Raw genomic sequence first — 18,788 nt, 5'->3', positions numbered from 1 at the left:
ACCAATAATAATAGATTTAACCTACCGCCTTGTCACAACACTTACGGTCAAAGGCTATTAGAGTACAATGGTGCTCAGATATGGAATGAGATTCCTGACGACGTCAAACTCAAACATAATTTTTCGGCCTCATTGTAAACCATTTTTCTTGTCTGTTCAGAACTGTGGGACTAAATAAGTTCGTGGTTTTGGACATTTATAAACCTATCTTTGTTTTCAGAATTTGTGCGGGCTTTACATATTTGCAAGATCGCGGTTGTAGTATCTCACGTCTTTTTGTACATGCAGTTTGAATGCCTGCCATTTTGCAGTGAATATCTTGTATTTGGATCCTTCACTAGTCGAGCTGGCTATGAGTCTAATCAAGTTTTGATGTATTGGCTTCACAAAAAATAATGATGATGATGATGAAAAAGCAGATTGTATCGTTTTAGACTTCGTCAAGGCTTTTTATAAGGTTTGTTACCGGCTTTTGCTACTAAAATTGCGCATGATAGGGTTTGATACTAAAGTAATTACCTGCCTTAAGTCCTTTCTAACTGGACATTAGCAGTTCGTGGCAGCTAATGGTACGAACTCATGTTTACGGCCATTTTTTTCCAGTGTTCGAACTGGCACCGTCCTTCGGCCATTGCTTTTCTTAATATCTAATAATGACTTGGCTAACCATGTTTAGTTGAACAATTCACTTATTTCCCGTTGATTGTGTCCTTTTCCGAAAAATAAAAACCTACGACGGCATTCACGCAATCAAAATCAATATGAACAATAATTCCTCATAGTGGCAATCACTGCAAATTACACTAAACCTTAACAAATGCGAATTCTTGCGCGTATCAAGGTCTTCTAGGAGCTTACCTACTTAATATCTAAACAACGTAACTGTCGAATCGGTTGCATCTTACAGTACCTAGGCATTCATATAAGTTCTAAATTTAGCTCAAAAATTCACGTCGAATTTGTCCTCAACAAAGCTGACACCATGCTAGGCTACTTAAAACGGAACTTTCGCTCAGTCCCTATTAACACCAAGCTTCTCTTTTACAAAAAACAAATAGTTTACTCGCAACTTCATTATGCATAGTCAGTTTGGGAGCCAGTGACTATCGATCTCATTAACCAACCAGCAATGATTGAGAACAATGCTACTCGTTTCATCCTTTCTAACTATCATCTCACTGCCAGTCTACCTACAATGAAACCTAACCTCAACCTGTTTTCTCGCGCATCAAGTCGAAAGGTCGCACAGTTAAGCAGCGCTTGTCTGCGTCGTTGCCTTTCCACCCCTCGTGTTCCTTTTGCGCTATTTATCATCACGCACGTTGCACGGTTAGGTCTCTTTCAAGATATTTTACCACGATAATTTACATCATGACTTGCTCATTCCTCCTGCTTGTGTCATCCCACACAGACCATATTAAAAAACTTCGCATCATTCCATGCAATAGTGGAAGTTTCTTCGATTCATTCATGACCCGCACATCCACAGACTGGAATTGCCTTCCCTGTCCTATTGCAACAATCAATCAGTCTTCATTATTTCATTCTGCTGTATGCAATCAAATGCATGCAATCATTCATAAATATTATGTAAAATCTGCCTCCTTTGTGTTTGATCACGATGATATGCCATTTCACAACATTATGTATTCTGAAGTGCCTCGAATTTAGCGCCTGTATTATGCTATATTTTATTGGACGACTTCCTACGCACACACATTAATTAGCCTTGCCCCTTATAAAGCAGGCCTAACGTATGCTTACATGCTGCTTATATATTTGTTTTTGCTCTGCATATTTGTGTTCTTGCACTAAACTCACTTCCATCTGTAATTTTCTACCCTTAGGGCTGCCATAAATAAGTAGAAATAAATACCTGTAAAATATTTTGAGCATATCGCTTAAGGCACAACTATAATGCTGACATCATGTAAGGCTTTGACTCTTTTTGTCTCTTTCTGAGACAATATAACTAAAACGAAACAGCCATATCTGGTTCAAAATTTCATTTCAGATGAGGACCTTGTAAGAATCAACAGCGCATTTTCAAGACCAAATTCCGAATTAGAGGGCAAGAAAGCAGCCTACGTACATTTTTGTACAACAGCAATGCTGACGCGATACATTAAAATAGCGCTTGTGTCAGTGAGGCAAGAGACGGTCAACAAGGATATAAATGTGATGACGTTGTTTTCGGCTATTCCCTCTTTCACCACATTCCTTATATCTTATCTGAATGGCAGGAGTGTTCTACTACGGGCCATTTCCGATAACAGAGGCATTATTTTTGCCCTGGCGTTGCCCTTGTCCCAAATTTGCCAAAATAAATACATGCGCCAACATCCAAACTCCTGCTTGCCGACAGAAGTCTTAAAGGAGGCTGCGAGAAACAGTAGTAGGCGGCTACCACCATCCAAGACACCCACAAAGAAGGTAGGCTCTCCGATATACATTCACTTCACACAAAAAAAACTTTAATAATCGTGGTGTGCTTCCTTCCCCTGGTTCTGGAGAAAGCTTGCATAAACGGATTTCCTTGGATGAAAACGTGAACTAATGTCTGAAACCAGAGAGTCTGTAAGTTGTCAAGTCAAGCTGCACTAAATTGCGCAGATGTAAATGATTGGTGGACATTTGGTATTTTAAACTTAAAAACTACAATGCAGAAATAATTAGCAACCCCTGTATATTTAGCGTTGCAAACACCACAGAATCCTTATCAATGGCAAGACATTATCTGTCATTATCAGCCATTATTAGTCATTAACATTCATTAACAGTGGCAAGGCAACGCCGAATAATTTAAGCGCTGCCGAGGTGTGGTATAGTGGGCCGTTTTAGCGTTTCCGTTAGTGCTTGAAAGGCCTGTTGAAGCAGTAAAATAAATCAGGCAATTTTCGTAAATTGTAAAGGAATAATAGCTCTTTTTTCATATGGTCACGCCAGCAAAAGCGTTCGTGTCATGCGCAATCTCACTCCACTTTCCGAATAGCACAAAGTGCAGCTTCATAACCGGAATCCTCAATTGCGAGTCATTATGCTACAGCTTATATTGAAAAAAATCTTGCTCTCAAATTAAAACGTTTCCCTACAAAGCTGCTACAGAGCATCGTTTAACAATATGAAAATTTCATAAATGAGGTCATGCATTGAATTACGGCGTAAAAGCACCCGAAGAAATTACTGTTCACTATTAGCTTACATACTTAACGCATTACTTGCTCTGCCCATGTCATAGTGCAATCCTGTTACCATTTTGCGCCGATATGCGTCCTAGTCAAAATCTGTTGCTGAGGCATTGCAATATAATGCACAGCATGCACGCGACGTCAGTTTACGTATTAGTAAAAGTAATCACGCTGAATTTCACATTAGTGCTTGCACCGGGGAGAAGCTATTGCGGTTCATAGACGCGAAAAGCTGGTGAGCAAAAATGCATTCGGATTGCAAACAGCGGGTATTTATTCATTCCTTTTTTTTTCTTTATTGCCTGGCTTTGACACAGAAAATTGCACATAACAAACAATCAACAAAAGACAAACGCTATGTACACCCGACTCGAAGTCAGCCAGCATGAGTCTGGCTTCTTCAACTTAAAATTCACGCAGTGTACAGAGTGGCTCTAGTCTTGAGAGCCACTCCGGAGGCTCCGCTGCGGCCTTCTGAATGGCCAGAAACATGTCCATACTTTCTCGAAAGTAGATTCGGGCAGGTCTTGCGTCTCTGTCACAGTGAAAGCCTGCCATTCTCGAGCGCCATATACAGTGGAGGCCTGTCCTGAACTGCATCCAAAAAGCAAATTTCAGGAGGGCGGTCAACAACGATAAACAGAGATGAAAAATGTGGACTTCGGATGTGAGTAAATACTAAATTGTCACCGCATAAATTATATGCTTGGGTAATGCGTCCTATCGGTAGGCAACAAAAATAGAATACGGAATTAAAACACCTGTGATAAAGATAAGACACGATTTTATTACACATCATGTCATCGAATTATTATTGTATGGTGGGTTTAAACCTTGATACCTAAAAATAAATTTATGCAATAGTAATTTTGTGCCGAAAATCTAATGCGAAATTTCGTCTCCAATTTTATGCTGGGGTGGTTACACTTTACATGCGCGTTGTGACAGGCGATATCAAAATGCCGAAGCATGTGAAATTCCTTTGTTGTAGTTTTCGCAAATACAACTGACACCATTTTCCCAGTTCCTTAGTTACTTCATATAAGTTCCCAAACAGAAAGTTTTCTACACGTGCATAATGCGGATGCAAGTTAATATAGCTAGGAAGTGTGTGAGACAGATGGTTTCAGTTGTGCCGCGCTCTTTTTCACTACTTTATCACATTTGTTGCTCACGAATAGCCATAAACAAGAAAGAATAACTTCTAATCGATATCCTGAACATCCCTAATTATGCTGAACGTCAAAACATGCTGAACAACAAAACCTACTTTATGATGATGATCAGTACGATGGGATACATAAAATGGCTGTAGGATAAGGCGACCGGCGGAGTACGGGTTGATGGTGCAATTTGTGAAACAAATTTATACGAAATACGATACGAGCGATACACTTTCGCATTTTCTTGAAATACAATTGCAGGAAAACAATAATAAAATACACATTTAGCAGAGCCGTACGTCAAAACTTTCTTCGACAACAAGGGCACACAATATTGAATAAGCTGCACCAGCGTTAAATTCTGACCAATTTGTAAGTGGTGCTTTTTTTCGTTACAGGACGAAAGTTAACGTCTGCGATGAACTGGGAGGCTTACAAGAACATCAACGGGGTCCCATTGCTGCAACTTTTTCCTGACGCTAATGTGCTGTCTGCGATGAAGTACGAGCCTCGACCCAATGATGTGATCGTAGTTACGTATCCTAAATGCGGCACGACATGGACAGGATACATTGTCTCCAACATCCTAACCAAAGGAAGCCCGCCAACGGACCCAGGAGATTACATGCTTTACGCTCCCTACATTGAATTGCTTGGCGCTGAAGCGGCGATCAGACCAGCCAGACAAGGGCCATTGATCACGCATCTTCCATTGAAGAACATGGTCTTCTCCAAGACAGCCAAGTACGTATACGTCACAAGAAATCCGTATGACTGCTGCGTTTCCTTCTATTACTTCCTGAAAGGCATGACTCCGAAGAGCTACGCAGACGTGAGCTTTGAGTCCTTTTTTGACAATTTTATTTCGGGAAAGGTCGTCTACGGAGGTTACTTTGACCACCTTCTCGTTTGGTACAACCTAAGAGACGAGGCAAATGTGTTGTTCCTCACGTATGAACAGCTGAAGCAAGACGCTGAAGGTATGATTCTTAAGATAGCAGATTTTCTCGGAGAAGACCATGGCACATTTTTGAGAGAAGACCGAGGACTTCTGGACAAGATTTTAGAATCAACCAGTCTCAGGAACATGAAGGCAGTCTTCGACTACAGCCCCCTTGAGCGGATAAGGAGCTTGATGGAACTCTCACCTGAAAAGTCTCTGAAATCTTTTGATGCGTTCAGGAGGAGCAGTGCAACGCGGGGAGAAATGCACGAAGGTGCGGGGTACGTGCGGAAAGGCATTGTCGGCGACTGGAAAATGCACTTCACGCAGAAGCAGGTGACAAGAATGAAGCAGTGGATAGGGGAAAACACTGAAGGGACCGACGTCATGGACTTGTGGAATCACTTGGATCTCCCCTAGCACCTTCTACGATTGGCACATCTTGGCGGTGCATGCATTTGTACCAACTGACTTATCGACGTTATTCTGTGTTGTTAGTTTTGTTCGTAGGTATTTAACGCCTGCTGTCTTGTTTCTGCCTCATGGCATTAGTGGGTGCCGTAACTTTGCTCAATTTTTGCTTGAAACTGCGTGCAACCTTGACTGTAGATCTTGGAATGTTTGTTATCGTTTTGCCTCTTGTGCATGTACTGTGTGCCTATTCGTAACTCGAATTTTTTTGTTCCTAAAGTCCAAATGCTTGGAACCTGTACGATGGCGTTTCTGTCTCTTGACTGCTTCACCAGAGGTTTAATAAAAGTATTCCATTGAAGTATATTAAGAGTTACAATGAGCACTAGCACACGTAGCGCGGTGACAAATGAAAGAGCGCCATTCCGACTGACAAGTGGAGAGAGGCAGATATTTTAGTTCGCGCTGCTACTACAGACAACGAGGTAGGCTCGAAGTTATTTCTGCCACGCTTACATCTTCCTGCTTATTCGGTGAATTTCAGTCGAACTAAAATAAACAGAAAGTTTATCATTTTTCCTTCCCCTGGAATTGACAACTTTATACGTGACGTACTCTATTGAACCGACACGCTTCATTAATTGTTGCAGAAGCCTTGGTATTATGGTAAATGAATGATAACCGCAGTCATCGCGAAATTCTTCTCGTCTGTAGCGGACGCGGATCATCAAAAAGTCTGATACGTTCTGGCTCGCAAAAGTTTCCAGAAAAAGGAAGTTCGCGGACTCCTCCATCTCGGGTGGGTACTCGGTGCAAGGTCTTACGTGAAAGGCCTAGTATGCTCTTTGTTTTGTGTTCTTGTTAGCGGCTATTTATTAATAAAAATAAGAATATAAGAAAAAGATGTTGCTAGCCGTGGCACCTGCCACCCAAACCTGAAGCACCTGAGCTGCGGCCAGCGTGAAAGAAAGGAGAGAGAGACGTAAAAAAGGAAATCTTTGTGCCATGAATATTGCTCCTCGTTTAACTACGGCGGCAAGCGTGGAGAGGTGCAATCAACGGAAATAGCTAGAGTCAGATAAAGAGCCCTTCAAAAACTGATGGTCTCGTGGGAAAATGGAAATGCAATACATTTATTTGGAATGACCTAATGCCACTCCTACGAATGAATAAGTTTATTTCTCTAAGAGCGAGAACTTCTTGTTGGTTGCTCGCACTTGTGATAAATGCTTTTTCTTTTCTAAAAGATGAAGCCGGATATATATATATATATATATATATATATATATATATATATATATATATATATATATATATATATATATATATATATATATATATATATGGAACCCGTAATTATACAGCCGCAAGAATAATGGAAGAATTAAAAAAAGCGAACATATTGGGTAGCAAACCGCCTCCTGTGCCAAAGCATTTGTGATAAAATCCTGCTTTTCATGCCATCCACCTCAGTAACTCTCTTTTATTTTTTTCATTCTTTCCGTTCTGAAGTAAACCCATATCGTATATAATGTTTTTAAAGTAATTTTCTTGAGATTGACGCACCACCCCTCCCCCTGCCCACGCTGGCTGATTGTTCCGGAACCGTGAAGACCGAGGCAGATAATCGAACAGCTCTAAATTCCACCACAAAGTGTTCACACAAAATCTCCTGAAAAAGGAAACCTCATTTTTTTTTGACGTCGTAGCAGCCCAATATTTAGAGCTAAAGTCAATAACATGGATACGTTTCCACGCCTTGACTGACATCCGCTAAGTGAGCGCAGGTGCTTTTCATGCTTCACGTATGAAGAACCGCACATGACTTCCCATTTCTATTGCAACATATCTGTAAAACCATGTCGTTGCTGCTACCTCCGATGGAGAGCCAATGAACTTCACAGCAGGTGGTAGAAGATTGCGCCATTTTACCTTTATTTCTTTTGCAGGTTATTCCCGACAAACGACTCTGAGTATTGCTCTGCCATATTTATTCGCCACAAGAGACATGTTTTTAAAATGCGTGCAACCGCAAAATATGTGCCCCAGCACACAAGCAGCTCCAAAACTTTTCAGCCAGATTTGGAATTTTGCACGTGGAAAAAATAACTAGCCCCTTGCAGCAAACAAAACCAAGAAGAAACCGACGCAGCCAATAATAAATTTCATCTAAGCGGCACCGAACGCTCGGAAGCAGAGAATATTCCGTGCATCAGATGCAAGCAAGAATGGAAAACACTTCAGTGCACTGCTGAAAGTTATTTAAGAGATGCCCTAAATTTTATGTGCCCGGCTTCACACATCGGCGAGACAAAACCTCGATCAAAGAATCAGGCAGCATTAGAATGGCGTTTAGTGAATGAATTCTGAAGGCAACCCCCTCGTCGAGCACTGCCAGCGCGCCAACCACAGAATCGACTTTTAACTGTTCAGCATTTTTACCGTGTAGTGTAATCTGTTCAATAGGCGTCACGTAGAATCATGGCACATCCGTCTCACAAGTGCGAAGGTGAATAAGAGTACGGGAACGCTTACCTCCGCGTATCTTAATGAAACCTCGCCACGTGTAAGGAAAAGGAATGCGAAGGCCGCTTCCTGTTCCTACTGCTGGCTCGCATTCCAGTCACCCTTGAAGGAGGGACCGGGTTGCTCTCTAAACATTGGGTTCAAAATAAATGTTCGGTCAATGTCAGTACTTATCAACTAAGTTACGTGTCGTACCCAGTGTACAGCTCCGATCACCAGAAGACACTTTTCATGCAGCGCAGTTAACGAGCCATTTGAAGCACCTGAAAACATTATGGGTAATGTCGTACAACCAACTTCTGGTAGAGCAAGACGAAAATCTGTGATGTTCATGGTACTTGCTGAAATGAATACTATTTCAAATCAACAGCAAAGTTGCTTGACCCGCCGAAAATCTGAAACACACACAATACATTATAGTGCACGAAAGGTTGCTCAACTTGAGCAACACAGCCCTCTTAAAGCGCTGTAATACCTCAGCCTAATATTCGTCTTCCCGCCAAAATAACTTACTTGAGAAAAAGGATCGTTACTCCTAGAAGAATTTAGAACCTTAGATACACCGCACAAGCTTCGCACAATATATTATTTTCCACGCCAGAGGGTCCTAAACATGTTCATTTTGCAACGAGCTAGCAGCCTTCTTACATTGCTACCAAAATTTTCAAGAACTAACGGAAGTGGTCGTGAAAATAAAAAAAGGATTTTTCCATTATGTATGATTGAACGCAGAGACCATTTACCCGGCCAGCTAATTTTATTTAGTACGTCATGAAAGAAAAAGAAGCGTGCAGATACCCTGGATATAAAATGAATTTTTTACTATTCTTGAAACCCTCACACCTGCCAAAATATTGCGCCATGCCATCAGAATAGCGTTACTAAAGCTGCGCAATAAGCACAGTAACGTGAGGAAATGATGCCATGGATAGGAAGGGGGTAGTCATTGCACAGATGTAACGATAACTGCTGCGGGGTCACTGGGCTGCCTTTATTGGGTTACACAAATTTGTGTTTTCGGAATAGTAAGTTATGAGCTTCTATTTTGGAGCACAATGCTGTAAATACGCTTGTGTTCAATTCTCACTGTTTTACTAAGCTTTAAAGCCAATGTTTTTTTCTTGTCAACGACGTCCCTCGGCCCAGGTTCCGCTCGGGAATGACAGCCATTAAAGCAGTGTCTAAACACTGGTTTATATCGGCCAAACAGAAGAGTTTTGAAGGCAAGACATCAGATCTATATGTGCCTTGGAGCATGCCATAGAAGCCTCTGATGAGTTCCACATTGTATTAAGGGGCACTGAGGAGCAGTCCCTCCAATATTTTTTCTCATCAAATACATATTCTGTGACAATCTTAGCTATGAAATTGTCTCTCTCGCGGAGAATTGAGCAATTTCTGCCAAAAGAAGTATTTACCCCCAATCAGTTCAATCCCCTCTGTTGAATGGTGAAAAGCACTCCGTGATCACCGCTTCAAAGTGGATGGTAGCGCAGCCTAACCTCAGTGATCCATAGCTAAAAAATTGTTTTCGTGCGCAGCATTTTGCTTGCTGAAACAGGCGATGGTGGCTTCATCTGTATTTTGATCCCTCACCATTTCTAGGCTACAACGCTATTTTCTTCTCAACAAAGTAGTTTGTTATACATTGTAATGCGGTAGTCTGCAGATATAGTTGAGCCTTTGATGAAGTTGCTAGCCCTACACTTCGCGCGGCTCTACATGTCGCAGCGTTTCACGCCAACTACCGTTTTCCTTTCTTGTTATTTGAGCTGCTTCAACGTCACCGCACACCTGGCAAAGACGCCGCCCAGTGCTACGTACGTAAATACATATGAACATGGCCCATACTGCTGACAGGCCGATCCTATAGAGTAGCGCTTCTGCCAGAATCCTTCCCTGGGCTCTTTTCTCTTTCTTAACTTAATTATTCGTATCATTAACGCGCATTACTTCACTGAAATATAAAAATATGGCAGTGCATTTCATGCACGCAGTGTCAATTTTTTATAAGAATTGTACATTTTGACAGCCAGAGTAGGTGGCGCGTTCATAACTTGAGCGTGTTCATTATGACAAAAAATAGAGTGTCTTAATTGTCCATCATCGCTACAGCGAAGCAGAGTACGCCACTGAAAATTTCCGCAATGAAAACATTTGTCACCGCGATGACACTCCTAACACCTTGATGGCGCAGAAAGAGCGAGCGCAAGTACCAGAAACTGAGCCGAGTATAACAAAAAAGGATATTAGAGCCACACAATTCATTGCCACGAAGCTTTGTACTGCTTGCTTATTTATTTGTGCTCAAAGCCGCCGCCACGAGGCTGAATCACAATATCGTGGCACTAGTCGCGACCAGGTTCATTCCGAATGAACGCAGCCAAGCGAAAAGGTTTCTACATTGTTCAAATTTGTTGTAGTTCCTTTTGGCCCCTTATCTCAAAGGTTCCATTCCAGCTTTAAACTGAGAGCGGCCCACAGCGGCAGGAATTCTGTTCGACGACCGCTGAGCATGCTTGTTGCTACCACCGCGGCCAAGCTCTTCAGTTCTTTGTGTGGTTGACTGGTGATAAAGTTTTTGGCGCTGCTTGTACAGCTTCAAGTCCTTAAGTGACCACGTCGATAAGCATGCAAGCTTTTCGTCTTAACAATACTTTCGACTTCTATGATTGAAGCCACTGCGGAATTACCTTAACCAGAACCTCGAAAGAAATGATGATAGCGTTTGCTGTAAGTAGTCGAGTTTTCGTTTAAAGATAATACTCGTGATGCTGCGCTGGAATGCACGCATTTCCGACCATGTACGCTAACCAGTGAACAAAAAGGCGTCAAAAAACGAGAGGAATGAGAAACTGTCCCGTTCGTTTCCCCTCACAATAACGCTGAGTTATTTAAGCGGTAGTGAAATGCTTTCTATCGAATAACCAACTAGCTTGCCTGACTGTGTTCGCAATGTATCCGTTGAGACGCGAGCGCTATCGTGTGTTTGCAGACGTGTTGGCTAGTAATTCTTGGAAAGCTCCCAAATAACCAAGATTTGTTAGTACATATAGCACAGCCAACCTTGATACCATATTTTAGCTTTTGTTGAGGTAGTTTCCTGACATCCTGTTCATTCTGAGCACCCGCCTTGGTGGCTCAGTGGTTAAGGCGTTCGGCTACTGAGCCGGAGTACCAGGGTTCGAACCCGACCGCGGCGACAGCGTTTCCATGGAGGCAAAACGCAAAAGGCGCACGTGTGCTGGGCGATGTCAGTGCTCGTAAAGATCCCGAGGTGGTCGAAATTATTCCGGTGACCTCCACTACGGCCCCTCTTATTTCCTTCCTTGTTTTTCTTCCTCCTTTGTCCCTTCCCTTACGACGGCGCGGTTATAGCGTCCACCGGGATAAGTGAGACAGTTACTGCGTCATTTCTTTTTCTCAAAACCAAGGTTCCTGTTTATTGTTCGGGGTGAATGCGCGCTACAGCCTGCATGCATGTTTTTCTACGCCACTTTCCCCCGCAGCGGTTTGACGACGGAGCGTACCGCCCGGAGTGGTTAGCGTTGCATTATCATCCACGTGTATATGCTTCAGTACAGTCTCTTGGTTATGCTTCTTGAGCTAAAAAACACGCCTCTGGGAGGCGATTACACCGCTGTAATCCCCGCTGTGATCTCCGGGGGATGCTGTCTGTCCTCTGCTTTGGATTATAAAGCTGATACCCACTTCCCGCGGTTGGCGATAGCGCGGTTGCTATTCAGTCTCTCGTGTTTCATAATCCGCTACGCGAGTACTCGTCAGTGCTTGACACCCGATGTAATATGCTCGCTCAGGCATGCTCCAAGCATAAGAAGGCATACCAGGATACTACACCGACTGATCTTCGCTGCAGTGAACTATACAGCACCAGACCGAGCGACACGCGCCACTGGCTACCTTGACGGGTGGATAGCCGCGTTGGGATGAAAAGTGAAGTAAACAGGGTGTCCCCTCATGCTGAAAAGTCAGTGCAATCGTCTCGCATAGGTGTGTTATAAGTTCAAAAAGCCACCGCCACAGGCTATATAGAGGCGTATTCGCGTAAAAGAACTACTGATACAGCATCACCAACGAGGGATCTGCCTGCTCGATTATCTGTGTAGCCATGGCAACGTTGCGTGGCGAACCCCCACCCCCAAAATATTCAACTGTCCTTTCAGGTCTTACTTGCACACTGTTGAACTGGGCACACATGAATGCCTCGATAGCAGTAACTAAACTCTAGAAATTGGTATAAAAATGAAAGCCTTAATGAATAAGAATGATTCTTATTCTGAGTTAGATGTAAGAAATTTTTTCTTTAATGAATATGTGACACGAGTGCTCAGTAAATAATTTCGTGCAAGCCCTGCAGGTTGTAGGTGCAACAGTTTTGTCATTTAAGTTAGAACAACAATATAGATGTTATGGACAAGCATTTTGCAGCAACGACAAGATTAGAATGTAGAATTTTCACTTCTAAAAGACTTACGCTTTAAATCTGTCTCGCATTGTTAATCTTACAAATCAAAGCTGTTGCACTTTTTTCTGAGAGATGCTTTCTAAAACATACACTTCAAGTGCGCCCTCCCTTGGAAGTATTTCGTCTACATTGTAATCATAACGCTTTTATCGTACGTTCTTTCCAAAGCTACGGGGGTACGGAGTCACCAGGACCAGAAGGCGGTCTTCGGTCCCTGTCCTCGCAAGGAGCGCGTGCAACGTTATCGAATGCTGGGCCGAATTTGTGGAACTTCCCCGTTCGCCGTAACCGAGTTGTGCGGCCACGCTTCTTTGTATCTGAAACCCGGTACCATCGCCGTAGTACACATTTTGACGCTAGCACCGTCATCGCTCGTAATAAGCGAGCGATCGTTATAGCTGCGGCCATTAAAAGTATGGCCGACTGTAATTCTCATGTAGTGCTAATATGTTTACGCAGCCGTTCTTTGTCCGCATCAGGTGTGAAAGCACCCCTCTGATTAGGAATGAAGAGAACCTTCATAAGTGGATCTTCTTTTAGAAAGTTAAAACTTAAAATCGCTAAATCGCTCCATTTCCATCACTTGACTATATTTTTACATTTAGTACAGACGTCCAAGCGCACCAAAAGTAAAACGGAGCACGCGAGTGGTAGCGAATCCGGGAAAAACTGCATTCCAGCGCGCTCTTTCAGCAGATGCCTAGCAGAAAGCGAGGGGGGTTGGCACGTCCGGCTGACCCATCTCGATGACCTGATACGCGCCTTATCACCGGCACGAGCGAAGCCGCGCTGCTACCTTCACTGCTCGCCAGGGGAGCTTTTGGTGCTTCATGCAAGTGTTTATTGCCTTCCCGCATCGTGCAGAATAGTTGGCCCACGGCGGCGTACGCTGCTTTCTGGTGCTTTGGAATGGCACCATTTGCAGTCTGCGTAAGCGCCGTGGTTCGCGTTCAACTTGGCGGCGAGATTGTTGTACATCCAGTATAAACGCTCATGCATCGGTTTCGCAAATGCGGTCACAGTTTGATTTGGCTCGAGGAACGCAAGAATAAAAGAATAAGCATGTATTGGCAGCGATGTCTGTATAATATAGATACTCAAAATATAACTGATCGAAGACTACTGAAGCAGAGACAACCTTATTTTTAATGAAAATTTGGTTTTTCTCAGTTGTAAGAAAGCCAATTTGTGTTAAAAGAAGTGGTCTTCTATTACCTCAGTTGCTATGCTGCTGAGCATACAGCTGTACTATAAACGCAACGGAGCCAATATATGCATGCTTTTTTTTTTCATGCGTTCCCATGAGACAAGTTAAACTGTGACCCGATTTGCGAAACCGATGAAGTAGCGCTTATACTCCATAGCCCAACAAACTCGCCGCCAAGTGAAGCGGAAACCACGGCGGTCACGCAGACTGAAAATGGTGCCACTCTGACGAAGCAGAAATCACACACCGCTGAAGGCCAACTTTTCTGCATGATGTGGGAAAGCATTAAGCCCTTGCATGAAGCAGTCAAAGCGCCTCTCGCGATTAGTGAACGTAGCAGCGCGGCTTCGCTGGTGCCGCTGCTAAGGCGAGCATCATATCACCGAGATTGGTCAGCCGGATGTGTCGACACCCCCTCGCTCTCTGCTGCGGATCTGCTGATAGAGCACGCTGGCATGCAGGTTCGGCCAGTTAGGCCATCACGCGAGTGCTCCGTATTGCTTTTAGTGCTTTCGTTTGAGATACGTGCGAAAGTGCTCATAGCGGTTTCTGGGCAGAGTCAAGTATACAGCTTCTAATTTTATATTCGGAGGCTTTACAACAGGCGAAATGTATATATTTAAATTTTACGGTCTTTATATTTAAGGCTTCGTTTAAATAACGTGTAGCAAAGCACTGAAACGCTATTCATTTGGGTTTGTGTCTCTTGCACATAAAAATATTAGCTACCGAAAATTCGTTTCTCACCACACGCATTCCTGTAGAAATACGTAGTTCCCAGCTTCGAAGCTCTTTTCTCTCCACACAACATCGACACTAAATGTGGCTGCTTTTTTTTTCAGCTGCCTTCTTGTTGGAGCTCAAGCGTGGTACTTGCACGCATTTCAGAAACTTGTCTTGTACAGCGAATAGACAACCCAGATGTACATTCAACATTCATTCCTTCAAAATTAAGTGCAAAAGTAACAAAGGTAGACTATCCTAACGAGGCGCCTTCTTCTATCACCTACCGCAAAGTTCATTGAGTATCCGATGGAGGTAGCTCCTATGAAATCGTCTTGTCGCAGAAAAAAGAATGAATGCGGTTTTTTATCCCGATGAAGCGTGAAACACATATGCGCTCTCTGTGCAGAGGAAAGGACAAACGCAAAACACTTTGAACCTCAATTAGTTTAGCGCCAAATATTGCGCTGCAGCGACGTCTAAAACAAAAAAAACTCACTTTTTTCAGGAGTTTTTGTGTTGCGATTTTGAGCATAGGTTTGTAGTCGTTCGTAATATTGGCCTCGATATTATGCTTCCTAATCACCCGGGGCTACTGCACACCTTTCGCGAATTACGGCAATGAATGATGCGAGGGGTTTTCCCTGTCAGTGCGATAGTTCCTGGTGTTTGTTTCGGTTTCCATAAATACAGATAGAATTAAAGGAGGCTGGTTAACTAAACGGAGTGTCGTTAAACTACCACCCAGCGTGGCTACTGCGTGGTTATAATCCTGAGTAAGAAGGACTCTGAAAACAAAATAAACGCCATGTTTAATTCCATAAATAGAACTACCAAAAAACAAAAGTCGTGTTACTGATATTGAAGGCGCGAAAATTGGGCTATTAAGGTCAAAAGATTTCAAATTGCTGGAGGTGAGCTACGCAAAATGGTCGCTTTTTTGTTAATCTTTCAGTTTTTTTACATGTTTTTTACACGCTCATATGTCCCAACCACGCCTTTATTTCCTGCCTGTCACTCTGCAGCACATCCATCGCCGCCACATTGCGCGTTGTCGCACTTACGTAGTCCTCGAGTGTATATAATTTCCACCTGCAACCTGGTTAACCGCGTCTTGGTAAGTAGCGTGGTCATAGCCGCCTGCGAGAACATATTCCACCAAAGTTCACTGCTTCCGAATTTAGACTGGCCTCTTTCTCTTCGCACAAGCAGCTGCTTCAGTGAATCCCAAGCATCCTCAGTCTCTGGTTGCGGGTTAAAGGTATGGCTTTTTAGCATGAACGCCTGCCCTGAAAACGGTCGCTAACTGATATTAATAGTTGAAAATTGGAAAAATGGTTTGCACTGCCCACCGGCCTTACCAAATACCATCGATTCCTTCTGAATAAATTCTTCCCAAGTTATTAGGACCATTAAAAGATCAGGTTCACCACCAGCTACGACAAAATAGTAGACAAGAATGAAATAAAATAATCTACAACTATTCCGTACACTTCCCTGAATGTCCTTTCTGATATTGGTGAAGAAATTGTGTTCTTTGAGAAAAGGAAAAACGCGCAAGAGCGCTTGAATGTCTTTCTATTCTGCAACTCTGTTCATTCTTCTTCCTTATTGATCGAAATGGTAATGACGGCTCACATTCTCGTGTAGGGCTGCACGCAGAACCCGAAATTTAAGCGCGTTTGTGTATTCTTCAAGATTTCATATCCGAAAATTTTCACAGACATTCCGTATTCACTCTGATGCTCTGCTTCTCTCGGGTGAAATGCTTTGAAAATGTGTCAGACCTTATCCTCTCGTCATTTCTTTCCCTGACTTAACTCAGCTAGTCAGGCAGCCTACATGCATTCAAAATGGCACTGCGTTGATTTTTTTTGCCACCTGGTGAATTCGCTCGCCCTCATACAAAATTGTAGGTAATAGAATCAATATCTGATTACGAGATTTTATGCTTAAGTCTACGTCTTAACGCTGCCACAGAATGATAAAAAGCGTGCATTTATGCGCTTAGTGCCAGCTGATGCATTTGGGGTTTTGGGTGCGCTGTATGGCTCTTTTCCTATTTAATTTCCTTTTCGGAATCTCAAACACGGTCTGTGGACTATGTTTACTTTGTTTTAAAAAATATTGTTGTGGAATGTATGAATAAATGTGTGCCAAATAGTTGGAACTTTCTGCACAACACCAAATCCTGGATTAGAGAAAAAGAGAAAAAATATTCCTGGAAAAAGAGAAAAAATAATCCGCTAGTTCCCCTCCGCAGGTAGCGTTGTGAAATTGAGAAGCATGCGCCAAGAGCTCAAAAGCAGCGTAAGAACTCGAAAATATAATTGCCACAATTTAACAAAGTAGAACGCTTCCCTCATCACCTACAAAGTTTTGGCGGAATTTTTAATTTATAATTGTCCCATAACTGATATGCGAATCGGGAATATGAGCCTGAATGTTGGACCGCAAATTACGAATACTTTCAATCAACTTTCCTGCTCTGTTTGTACAAATAACGATGGTAAAAGCTCAATTTACAATCATTGTCTCCAACCGCTTACTAATAATACATGAGATCCACTATACCAAGCGCAGGTATAAATAAAGAACGTTAATTATGAACGAGTGAGGTGCTAAGGTGAAGATAATCATTAAGGCAAAGGCAATTAATCTGAGATAGAATAGACAAAAGTAGCCGCACCACAACGTTATAGCGAACGAGGAAGTGCCGTAAACTCGAGCCCGTTGTTGAAAAAGGTGCGCTTCCATGTAGAACGGTGGTCGATAAGCGCCTCGAAGTTCCCACGACACCGCCGCAGAGGATATGTCGACCCTAACCACCAATGAAAGCGCCGAATTTAAACTCTAAGGCCTATAAAACCTTTGAGGGAAGCAGAGCTAAACAACGCGTAGGCGACAGAAAGCTTACACAAACCACGTGCGCTGACTAATAACTGAAGTTTGTTGCTCTGTCACCCCGATAACATACGCAGAAATCATCAAACACGACAAGAGGAACAAGGCCAAACCTGGGAAGCAGGAATAAAGCAGAAAAACTAGAATCACCCAGCTACCACCAGAAAAAGCAACTCCTACCCAGATGTCCTACTGAAGCAGTACTTACAACGCTGTTGTTTAGACTGGCGAATTTTTCCGCCTTAAGTGATCTCTCGTGTATAAAATCCCCTGTGCGTATAGAATGCGAGCGATCTTCTTATCTTTTTTTTCTTGTGCGTGTTTGTTTTTTAACAATTTTCCAACCCTTGATGCTAAGAGCACAGTCGGACAGGGTTGCCGTTGGGCACATTTTAAAAGGAGCCATAACCTGAGCCAAAAGTGGACAAAAGTAACCATGCCATTCAATCTTTGCACCATATTTGTAGCCAAATACAATATAAGCTGTATTTTATATGCAACTGCATTAAAAAAATAACAAACTCAACCAACGCAAGAAACAGAATGAAGGGTACAAAATATTTCCCCTTTTGCTATGTCTTCAAGCAGCAGATACGTTGACAATAAATAAATGAAATATTAAATGCACAGTGCATGTAGATAGTGTGATCTTTTCAAATTAATTTGTCACGCTATAACCAACAACACAGTACGTCATTGAAGCTGTTTTAGCCTTGAAGCCGTATACCGAACTTGATTCTTGGAATCAAGGTTATGTAGTCGAGCTTCATTTTATTGCGCATCTGTTTATTTACTATGTTAAAAAAAGAAAAAAACGCCCTCAGCACCAGGGTTAGAAACTCAAAATGACAAAGTTTTGTGCCTTATTAAGCCAAGTGTGGCCAGGTGAAAATCCTAACTGGTCCAACTGGTTAAACGTACTCCCAGAAATAATAATAAAATAATTGGTTTTTTGGGGGAAGGAAATGGCGCAGTATCTGTCTCATATATCTTTGGACACCTGAACCGTGCCGTAAGGGAAGGGATAAAGGAGGGAGTGAAAGAAGAAAGGAAGAATAGGTGCCGTAGTGGAGGGCTCCGGCATAATTTCGACCACCTGGGGATCTTTAACGTGCACTGACATCGCACAGCACACGGGCGCCTTAGCGTTTTTCCTCCATAAAAACGCAGCCGCCGCGGTCGGGTTCGAACCCGGGAACTCCAGATCAGTAGTCGAGCGCCCTAACCACTGAGCCAC

At 42.8% G+C, this 18,788-nt stretch overlaps 1 protein-coding gene across 1 annotated transcript; it reads left to right on the top strand.

The window, feature by feature from the left end:
* Nucleotides 1-4,769: 4,769 nt before the first annotated feature.
* Nucleotides 4,770-5,714, top strand: LOC144133958 (sulfotransferase 2A8-like). The gene has a single exon (XM_077667001.1). The coding sequence runs from the start codon at nucleotides 4,770-4,772 to the stop codon at nucleotides 5,712-5,714; it is 945 nt and encodes a 314-aa protein (XP_077523127.1).
* The last annotated feature ends 13,074 nt before the right edge of the window (nucleotides 5,715-18,788 follow it).

Source organism: Amblyomma americanum, chromosome 5 (genome assembly GCF_052857255.1).
Source record: "Amblyomma americanum isolate KBUSLIRL-KWMA chromosome 5, ASM5285725v1, whole genome shotgun sequence".
NCBI classification, from domain to species: Eukaryota; Metazoa; Arthropoda; class Arachnida; order Ixodida; family Ixodidae; genus Amblyomma; species Amblyomma americanum.
Note: the sequence above shows the minus strand (reverse complement) of the source record. Positions and strands in the feature narration are given on the sequence as shown.

Coding starts and splice junctions, on each gene's coding strand:
- LOC144133958 (XM_077667001.1), top strand. CDS start 4,770: ATGAACTGGGAGGCTTACAAGAACATCAACGGGGTCCCATTGCTGCAA.